This window comes from Nansenia antarctica, assembly GCF_963989245.1.
Source record: "Nansenia antarctica genome assembly, chromosome: 5".
In the NCBI taxonomy this organism is placed as follows: Eukaryota; Metazoa; Chordata; class Actinopteri; order Argentiniformes; family Microstomatidae; genus Nansenia; species Nansenia antarctica.
This window is the reverse complement of record NC_137690.1, coordinates 10,282,456-10,293,763: the sequence shown is the minus strand read 5'-3', so window position 1 is coordinate 10,293,763 and position 11,308 is coordinate 10,282,456. Positions and strand designations below refer to the sequence as shown.

At 46.9% G+C, this 11,308-nt stretch overlaps 1 protein-coding gene across 1 annotated transcript in view; it reads left to right on the top strand.

Moving 5' to 3' along the window:
- The window catches only part of kremen1 (kringle containing transmembrane protein 1), a gene marked incomplete at both ends in the record, with an annotated part of 45,803 nt that overhangs the window by 25,211 nt on the left and 9,284 nt on the right, over positions 1 to 11,308 (top strand). Inside the window, one exon of the mRNA XM_080532412.1 lies at positions 2,376 to 2,470. Within this exon, the coding sequence (XP_080388538.1) occupies positions 2,376 to 2,470 (95 nt within the window). The remainder of the gene's footprint in view (positions 1 to 2,375; positions 2,471 to 11,308) is intronic.

Genomic DNA, 11,308 nt, shown 5'->3' with positions numbered 1-11,308 from the left:
CCTATATCAAACAGAGCTATAAAACCCTGACAGGCTTAATTATTAGGTGTGTGTGCGTGTATGTGTGTCCGTGTCCGTGTGTGTGTGTGTGTGTGTGTGTATGTGTGTGTGTGCGCGTGCGCGTGCCCGTGTGCGTGTGTGTGTGTGTGTGTGTGTGTGTGTGTGTGTGTGTGTGTGGTGTAATCCAACTCTGTGGGGTTGAACTCTGTTACTCCTCTTTTACCGTCATGGGAAGGGCCCCCTTAGGCCAAACAAACAGGTGTCTGCCCTGAGCCAAGGTGGAGTGCCACTGGGACAGGGAGCAGTTCAGGATAGAGTATCCAAACCGACTGGAAAACAAGGCTGCTTTCCTTTCTGCGTGGTTGCACATTACCCTGCATTAAAGTGTGAAACGAGATGAAAATGTGACGTCTCTGATTTCCTTCGGGGTTTCATGTTTAGGAAACGCTGCTCCCCGTTACGAGAGAGAAATGGTGTGGCTTGTCAGATTTGGTTAAAAGAAAGAAGGGAGAGATTATTTTTCGCCAACGGACAAGAGAGCAAATTATTAATTCGCTCGTTCACGCGGGTTTCATCCTTAGGGTTAGGGTTGAAAGTTTCCCCTTACAAGAGGGGGAAAAAACTCTACTTCCCCCCCCCAAAAAAAATACCTGACATATTGCTCAATACCCCCTTTTCTGTTTTGAAAAGAGAGGAAGAGACCTGGAAAGTGTTTTTGATAGGAGAAGAAAAGACATGGAAACGCCCTTCAGAATCTTCCCCACAATAGGGCGAAAGGGGATAGCAGCAAGCCCCAAGGTCTTTTGAACAAGCTACAATGAAGTGCGTCAGGAGAGAAAAGACTAGGTCTCAGGCAATTACAGTCAACGCTGAAAAAAGACCAACGGTAGTCATCACAAAGACGACCTGGGATTGTTTTCCGCACCTTTTTTTGCACACCTCAGTACTTCACCATAACAAGCAGATTCCACACACTACCTATACACTGTATGGTACAACATTGTGACAGGGTCTGGTGAAAAAGTCCCCAAGTAGAGCAACTTCATTTATCAGATCGTGACGTTAGAATTAGAAGGTTCTATCTCCATTTTTGTCAAAATTTAGTTTTTTTACATAATCTGTGTTTATTAAAAGTTTCTTAATTCCTGTGTGGTGTTATTTTTAAAATGTTGACATTTTTGAGTTAGTAATTCATAAAATACAAAGGTTCCATCTCACAGAACATAATGGAATGTAAAAACGTTGACGCTCAATATCTCTGAACCACCCTAAACGGAGATAGAACCTTATAATTCTAAGCTCACGGTATGTTACAAAATTGTGACAGGGTCTGGCGAAAAAGTCCCCAAGTAGAGCAACTTCATTTATCAGATGTCTACAGATTATGAAAGTGTAGATTGTAAGCTTTCAAATGATAGTGGAAGAAATAGTTTACAAGTCATGTATCACTTGACCCCAGTAGCCTGAAGCAGGATGGGACGCGATACAGTGAATCCAATTCACAAATGATAAGTATTTAGTGATCCTAAAACTGCTGTTTGTTATATTGAGTGGGCTCTTCAACACTTAAACTTTCGTAATATGAAAAAAAAACGGAAAACACTTTCTTTTTGGGGGGGGGGGGATATTTTGGGTCATTTGCGCGACTTGAGAATTGCAGACATGCATACCTTTTCGCCAGACCGGCTCCCAATTATGTTCAGCAACTATGTATCATGTTCTAAACACATTAGGTAGCATGTATGGCAGGCAGTATGCAGAATCTTGTCGGGCACCTGCACAAACCCATTGGATGTGCGTCCTCTCTACCCCTCCCCCTCCCCTCAGTCCTCAGTGAAACTGAAAAGCGAAAACACTGAAGGAGGGAGGCCTGTCAGAAATTTCCGGGGGTTATAAGTGCATTGGTGAGGTTCAAAGAGGCCATGGCCCCAGACACAGTCCCCTCTCCCCCACCCCACCCCCAGGTCTCTGTCTGAACCAGAACAAAGAGAGACAGAGACAGCCAGAGACAGACAGAGAGAAAGAGAGCTCCCTTAGGCCCCTGTTGGAGAGCAGCCTGTACCTCTGACGGACGGACATGGTCAGACAAGATGAATCGAGCACAAGAGAGGAGGCTAAAACAAGCGGCAAGCCTCCGCGGGGTGCTAGCCTGATGATTGACACTACAGACATAATCTGCCCTTAGAAGAGCCCTCAGAAGAAAATGTTATTAGCTATTCAGTGTTTAGTCCTCAGACGTTTTCAGTCGATACTAACCTCTTTTTATGTTTGTTTGTTTTTTTCCTCTCATGTCCTCCTCACCCCTCCTACGCTTCTCTCTCCCCCCTCTCTCTCCCCCTCTCTCTCCCCCTCCCATTCCCTGTCTCCGTTTCCAGGAATCCGGATGGCGATGTCCAGCCTTGGTGTTACATCGTGGATCATGAAGACCTAGGGATCTACTGGAGATACTGTGACATCCCCACCTGTCAGAGTAAGAGAGGCCCCCCCCCCCCCCCCGCACCACCACACCCACGGCCACACCCTCTCCTGGGCCCCTGAGGCCCTGTTCAGTTGCATGAAACTCATCTGGAGTTGTTATGAAAACGTTTATAGGTTGTCGGACTTTTTACAGAGCTATTATCATCCTCAAAAATGCGTCTAATTGCCTCCCATCACCCTCCCTGTTGTGTCCAGGCCTGCCTGCCTGCGTTCGATATGAGCAGTCAGTCACTCGCTCTATGTGTGTGTGTGTGTGCGTGTGTGTGTGCGTGTGTGTGTGTGTGTGTGTGTGTGTGTGTGTGTGTGCGTGCGTGCATGTGGCTGTGGGTGAGGGTGTGGGTGTGTGTGTGCGTGTGCGTGTGTACTGTGTGTGTGTATGTATTGTGTGTGTGGTGTGTGAGTGTGTGCATGTATGTACTGTGTGTGTATGTACTGTGTGTGTGTGTGTGTGTGTGTGTGTGCACTGTGTTTGTGTACTGTGTGTACTGTGTGTGCGCTGCGTGGGTGTGTGGCGTGCGTGTGTGTTTCTCTGTGTACATTGATGTCAGTGCTCCAACAAACTCATTATCTGTCAGTCAACAGCAGAGCCTCTGTGCATTCTCTACTGCCTTGGCACGGCTTTGAGATGACTTGTCTCTGAGTAATCCCATCAGTGGGCCCACTCCATGCCAGCGCGGAGCAGTCTCACTGTGTACCTTGCCCTCTTCAATCACCGTAATGACTGCCAGTGAAAATGAGCTGAGCTTTTTTACCCCTTGCTGTTCTGATTACTGGGCCTTCGTCAAAGATCAGAGTGTCTTATTGAGACAGAATGGCCTGGTTTAACAATGTAAGCCTGTTGTTGCCTGTTGCCTGTTGTTCCAGCGAGCTGAAGAGCATGAAGACCATAGAGACAGTAGAATCTTCTACCCTCTTTGCTTGAGATGCCCCACCCCCCCTGCCCGCTGGTCTATTTACCCCTCTCCGTGACCTCCCCCTGGAGGCTAAATGGCTAAACGCTGTAACACCACTAACCCATCCAATAATGCATGCTCTGCTGGAACGGCAGCTTGGACCTGTGTATGTGTCCAAGTTTTGAGAGAATGCTTTGGTGTGTTTGAATGTTTCTGTGTCTGTGTGTGTCTGTGTCTGTGTCTGTGTCTGTGAGCAATTAGAATCTCCACTGACCTACTTCACACAAGTGTCCATTTAACGTTGAGCATCTGGGTCGATCCCCCCCACCTTTGTATCGGAGTAGGGGAGAGAGCGGCACAACCCGGTCCCCGGTCGGGGTCTAAACCCCCCATCCTTATCTCTGGTGAATTTAGGCCAGCCTTTGTTGCGGACGGGGCTGTGTGCTGGCTTAGGCTTGTTTTGTGTCAGGTTCCCGTCTGGGTCTGGTGCAGCCTTGTGACCCATCCCGGTGCCGTGTGTGTGTGTGTGGGGAGGTCTGTCCCACTTTTAACTGCTGGGAGCACCGCCCGTATCGAATGCAATGTCTAGCGTACTGTAGACGCACGTTCCCCCCTTTCGGGCCCTGGCATTAGAGATGCAGAAGAAAGAATAGAAACCGAGAGGGAGAAAAGTGCCCAGAGCGAGGCATCTACGATGGCGGCAGGATGAAAACATGCCCGTCCTGTGAAGACGGTTTCTCCCTCCGGGGCAGAATCAGCCATCGACCTCTCAAAACAAGAAACTAGTCTCTATCTATTGTGAAACCACAATCGCCACGCGGTGCCTCACCTCGAGCCATGCCTGTTCTTGACTGCCAAGTGAAAGAACACGCTCTGTCAGTTGCCTCACAGACGGTGGCAAACAAAAGAGAGTCTCCTCTCTCCTCACGCTCCTGCGGTGTTTTCTGGAAAAAGGACACTGTGTTTGTATTTTGTCTGCGTCTCGTATTTTCGGTCTGTTTTGTTTTGTCTGTTTTTCCGAGGTTGGGTGCCACGGTGGCCGGCCATCTTCTGGGGTGCATTTACAGTCTTGTATGTGCCAGGTTTGGTCAGTCACCCGGCTGTCTCAGCCCTGTCATCTTGGGCCACGACACCCTGAAGAGATGGGAACTCCCTGTGTTTGGGAGTCTCTGTGTGTGTGTGTGTGTGTGTGTGTGTGTGTGTGTGTGTGTGGTGTATTTTCCAGTCAGGTTATATAAGGTCAGACAGAGCATGTCAAAACAGATTATGGGACAATGCAGACCCAATGGTAATCCTCTATGACGTTGGTTATGAGACGGTTCGCTAGAGTAAACATTTTCAACTGAGGTTTTTTCAATGGAAACGTTCCACTGCAAACCTAACCCTAACCCTAAAGTCCCAAATTTTGCGGTGCATTGTACAGCACTTTGATCTGCATTCTTATGTATGAAAGGTGCTATATAAATAAAGATTATTATTATTATTATTATTATTATTATTCAATTTGACAGTTAGAGTGTGCTTGTTGTTTTACTCCATTTGGATTTCCATGTTGTTAAATTCAATGTAAACAGCCTATGCAAAACTGATATACATAAGTACGTATCAGACATATAGATCTCAGCTATATACTGTAGCACATGACAACATCATCATCAAAGTACACATTTGTACCATGAATGATGCCACTGCCACTCATTACAGCCCAGCCCAGTAGTAACACAGCACTATACACAGGTCTGCTGTCTGTGGAACCAGAGGGGGATCCAGTTGTCTGGCTGATGTATTGTATTGGCTCAGCTCTCTCCCCTCCTACGGTCTACATTCTTCTGGCTCACTGGGAGGGGACAGAGGGCCTAATGGTGTTCCCCTGAGAGACACCAGTGGTTAATGAGGTGTGGGGAATGCACCAGATAAATCAACCCAGCTCCTGATCAAACAAACCCCAGCAGGGCCAAGTCTTCTCACTGCCACCATCCGGGCTTGTTGCACTCCCCAGTCAAACACTGGCACAGGGCATTGTTTGTATTGGTACTACATCTTTGTTTTTGTTCTCTTAACTGTATACCCTCAGACATGTGTTGTACAGTAGCGAAAAAGCTGTATGCCTGTGGTTGGAGATACTGTAGAGGTTGTGATGCCACTGGTCTCAGTCCCTTCGAGTGACTGTATGTTGACGTTTGTTTCCCATAGGTAGAAACACAAACAAATATTTGGAAGTCTCCTTCTTCACTCCTTAGAGCATATACTGTACTCTACTGTGCGTGACCTGACTGTTGCTATTGTCATGGCTTCTAAAAGTCCATTCTACAGCTAGAGGCCTCCAGTTCTAGAACATTCCACTTCTAGAAGACTTTCAGTTTGACTCTTTGAGCCGAGCGCCGAGCGGACGTGCGTTTTTCCCTGAATTTTGAATGACAGAGTGAGATCGTCAGAGTCGCGTCCCAGAGCATTAGAGAAGACAAAGAGACTTTGAAGTGTGCGGCAGAGAGCTGTCTCTCAACGATATATGACCAGGAAGAACAGGCTGTGCCACTACTGCGCATTCCAGACCCCATAGACAATCACAACAGCTCTGTTAGATGTCAGAGTTCCTTCTACGGAGCTCTTTGTAGTTTGAGAAAGGAACAGTCGTTAAAGCTGTTGGGTAACGAGTGATATAATTCATAATGTAACCGTTCCTATTAATCAACATAGGAACAATGTGAGGTCATTAACACATAATTCTAGCGAACATTTGTTCTGTACAGTGAAGCTCAAAGGCGGTCTCTATAGGGCAGTCATTTTGATTGATTACAGAGGATAGGGGTGTTTAACGGTGTTTGAAGCAAGGGATGAGTCGATCATTCATCACACGATCAGAAGAACATACAGTAATTTGGTTTTCTGAACATTTTGAATGCATTATATGTTAAATTATGTTATATTACAACTTAGTTTTAATTGACCACATAAGTTATTACACTTAAAGGATTACATGATCATGTTGTTAGCACGTTTTCAGTTGCAATATTGCTGAACCTACAGTTACCGTAATCAAGAGCAAGACAGAGTCAGATAACCCCCCCCACCCCCACTCCCTCCCACCCAGGTACTGAGACCTCTCACAGAGGACACCTGAGACCCCCCCCCCCCCCCCCGAACCTCCCCATGTAGGTCACTTGTGAAACTGACCAGCTCTGTCTGGTTCTGGAGAGCACAGGGACCGTTGTTTCCGCACCGTCAACGGTGCCATTGTGGAGGGAAAAGGAGCTCAAGGTTTAAGCAGCTCAACCCAAACCCCCAGCCGCCCCCCCCCCACCAAACACATACACACACACGCCCCCCCCCACCAAGCTATTTGTCTGATGTCTGTTTTCACAGGGATATGTTGTGGCAAAATATAGCATCGGCAGATTAAAGGAATAATGTGGGTTGTTTGTGTCTTGGGTTACTTTCAAGTATATTCCCTTTATTCTCATCACTGTCTTTGCTGATAAAAACAGATGAAAGTCTTCTGTAGGTGGTCTTATTTTCTAACTGTGTTGTAGACACAGCCCCCCCCACACACACACACACACACACACACACCTTAGTAAAGCAGGTTAAGGCCTCCCAGAGGGTTAGGTTCTCTTCTTGTGGTGTGTGTGTGTGTGTGTGTGTGTGTGTGTGTGTGTGTGTGTGTGTGTGTGTGTGTGTGTGTGTGTGCGTGCGTGCGTGTGTGCGTGTGCATGTGTGTGTGTGTCTCTTGTACCTCTAGCTTTGACACCTGTCAGTTGAAGCGTCTCCTCTCACCCAGGTCCTTCTCTGTGTTGGAGGAGGGTATCTGAGAGCTCTTTGTCATCTCACAGTGCCCCCTGACCTCTGTTAGCCCCGCCCACACCGCCCCAGGAGGGAAATACCTTTACACAGGTACAAACTGGCTTTGAGGAACCCTCTTCAGGGTACGGGAGGAGGAGGGCCACAACAACAAGACAGAGACAATAGGTAGATTCTTATCTCTCTCTCTCTCTCTCTCTCTCTCTCTCTCTCTCTCTCTCTCTTTCTCTGTCTTTCTCTGTCTTTTGCTGCATAGTTCAAAATAGGCAATTGCCATTAGGGAATTACATGTATCGATTTCAAGGCGCGGTGGTTGAGTACTGTAGAATGGTCACTAATGGGAACAAGTAGATGCTTGTTATTTAGCTCCTGTCTGGAGAAACAAGAGAACATAAATAGTAAGTATCACTTACATAAGAAATCGGAAACAAAGTAGCTCACATGTGAAGAGCATCCCTTGCAACGGAGTTGGCCTATGGAATAGCTGATAGATGGTGTACTGTATAAGAACATCCCCATGTTCCTATTTCTGAGCCTGCAGTGTGAGGGAGGGAGGTCAGAGCTTGTGTGCTTTTGTAGACGGTAACATACTCGACCCACGTTGAGAGGAAAATGTTTCAGTCAGAGAAACATACTGGATGATTGACACATACAGTAGTCACGTGTGTAGTGAGGTGCTGAGACTTGTTCCGACCCCCCGGCTGGTTCAAGTGTCGCCTGAGGAGGAGAGGGAGGCGGAGAGGGAGGCGGAGGGGGGGACATATCTTCGGTTTATTTGGTGCCCTGGCCATTGCACGACACTGTGTCACACACACACACACACACACACACACACACATACATCAGGGATATGTAGTCATGGGAGGCAGGTGACGTAGAGCCTCACCAGGCATACATACATATGAAAATATATATATAATGATTTTTCCACTGATTTGTGGATTTGCGGATTTTACAGGGACACATTTACAAAGACAGGGAGAGACGGGCTCAGCATGATTGCGCAACTCCTCCTCAGAAACTAGATGGAGCATATATACAGTATGTGTGTAAATCTGGCTCTGATAGCCAGAGCCTCCCCAACCATTGAACTCACTGCACCTCACTGACACACACGCATACACACACACACACACACACACACACACACACACACACACACACACACACACACACACACAAACACACACACACACACACACACACACACACACACACACACACACACACACACTCACTCCTTAACCTTAGAGACTCTGCTGGTGAGGTAACATTCGTTTGGGCTGATGTCACGTTCGGGCTGTTAAAGACACCTTGAAGACATGTCAGACTCAATAATCTCCTGGCCAACGCTGTCCTCGCCTCTCCTCTAGCACTGCTGTGTGAACAGACTTGTAATGCTTTGGAGCTGCCTTCAAAGAAGCGGCCTTATCTCCTCTTTAAACAGTCACAGCTATCTGATTTGTCGTAAGTCATCCATGCTTGTCACATTTCGACAGCCCGTTATCCACCGTTACTGTAGGAAGACTTTCCTCTCGGATTCGTTTGACTGCGCCGCTCTCGTCCACTACAACGTAGCCAAATGACAAATGACAAAAATGACAAAGTTATTCTCTTTGAGAGCAAGAAGGTGATGAATTGAAGTGTGTTGAAGTGTTTCCCTTAACGCCCATGAGGGCTGAAATTTGGGAAGTAAGTATGCTTTTCATCTCTCCTCTGGCCCCTGGCATCGGATCGCCTTGAACGTGTGACCAATGGCGGTGGGCCTCCCCAGGACAGCCACACTGCACACTGCAGCACCACAACCATTTTTCATCTCTCCCCTTTGTTCCCCCGACCCACTCCGTTACAGAAAAGCCTCTAATTATTCATTTAAGGCCCGAGTTCTCCCGTCTTCCTTTTAATTAGATGGTTAGTCACTCTCCCGGCGCCCGAGGCGAAAGCATTGATCTCCTCCATCGCTATCATGTTGTAACACGGCCCGGCAACACACACACACACGCACACACGCACGCACACGCACGCACACACACAAACACATACATGCACGTACGTGCATACACACACACACACACACACACACACAGACACACACACATACTGGGGGTGGACATCCCGGGGGAGTAGTGAAGCAAAGCAGAAGTGGAACAAAAGTTGTGTTTGATAATCAGTTCCCTATTGTCTTATTGTGACCTGTTCCCTGCCATAACCTCCACCACAGTTTGTTTTATGAAAGCCTTATTGCAGTGCCTCATTTACAGGGTTGGGGATTTATGATTTCAAAAGTAAGTATAAAAGAAACGAGAGAGACACATAAAGGAAACACCCTGCATATAAGAACAATAAGACCCTGCCAGATATTTTCCCTATGGGAGACATATCCTCAGCTTCATTACTTTCTCCCAAATCATGCTGGATTACAACCCAATCTTGCGCGAGATGGAACACAGCTGTATTTATTAATTTCCTGCACAGACAAAACAAAAGAGAAAGAGAAGGATAGAGAGAGCTATACACAGAGGGAGACATAGAACACATAAACAGTGGACAGTGTGATAAGTATTATTTCCTTAGCTATACGGTACTTAACATTCCAAGCTAGAGAGAGCGTGTTCCAGAAGGAAAGGTGTCAGATTTGAGTCGTCATTAACATGTTGACAATGCCATGTCACCGTTAATGGGGTGCTGGGAGTCTTTCCAAACCCCAGAATGCTTGTGTGTAAGGTAGGGGCTGTGATGAGAGTGTTAAATTACTTGTGGTGGAGCATTATGACAGGGGAATGTACTTTTAAAGGCTTGCTTTCCTTATATGACCTCAACATTTCACCATCTAACGAGGAAGTGCTAATGAATTTCTCCTTTTCGCCGCCAAAGAATTTCATTTAATGTAAATTAACCTGCAGGCGTTGTGAAGACACAGTGAAAAGACCCAAAGACCACATCGCGGATGGCCACAATGACGCCAGAGCGCCGATATCGTTTGCGATCTGTGTGGGTCGTATGACCGTTATCCGTTAGTGTGCTAAACTGACCTTTTAGAGTTCCCACGTGGCAAATTCTTTAGGCATTACAGAGAGTGGCCATTGAGATGAGTTCCATCAGCATTTGTGACTATAGAGCAGTTTTGGGTTGTTATTCAATCCGTAGTTGTGATTATAGAGCAGAGTGTTGTGTTATTACTGGTGTTCCATTAGTAGTTATGACTACTACAGAGTAGTGTTGTGTTGCTACTGGTGTTCTGTGGATATTTGTTGTCACTCTTGAATTAACTCTCAGCAGTTCTAGCTCTCTCTCTCTCTCTCTCTCTCTCTCTCTCTCTCTCTCTCTCTCTCTCTCTCTCTCTATGTGTCATGTAAAAATATCACTGGCAGTGTGTTCTGGGCGGGACACGAGCGATGAGAGGCTCCCTCTTAAGAGTACATTTATTTTGAAAAGAGAGACACCCACAGTCCTCTTGAAAAAAAAACAAAAAAAACTCTCTCTCTCCAGATGTCATCGCAATTTATGTCTGTAATTACCTTTCCTTAATAACACAGAGACGAGGCCTTCGGCACACAGACCCGCTCGCCCGCCATGACTGCCAAGTGCACTTGCCAAAGCCTGCCGTATGTGTTTGATGTTGTTTTGTTTGTTATCCCGATGTGCCTTTTTTTTTTGTCACCCGCCCTTCTGATGTGTTTAAGGTCTGGGAGTGTTATTGTGTCTGCTCAGACTCCAGAGGTGTCTTATCCTGTTGCAGACAGACACCCATGAACTTGGTTGTTTTGTCTGCTGCTCTGCAATGCATTGTGGGGAGGGTAACTAACTGCTGTAACCGGTATTTTCGTAGACAAGGCAGCAAGTTGCTGTTGATGACTCTGTCCAGAGTCAGGCATAGTCAGTCCTCCTGACTGAGGTGGTTTGTCTGCTTTTTGTCTCATGTGAGTCCCCCTGCGGTGATCTCCCAGAGCTTTCGCCAGTCTGAATTGGGCTAGCTGGTGCATTTATACACCTTGTGTTTCCTCCCTCTCCCCTCTGGCTTGTTAAACCAAATTCCACCGGCGGCTTTGAAGTGTGTGTGTGTGTGTGTGTGTGTGTGTGTGTGTGTGTGTGTGTGTGTGTGTGTGTGCATGCGTGCGTGCATGTGCGCGTGCGTGTGT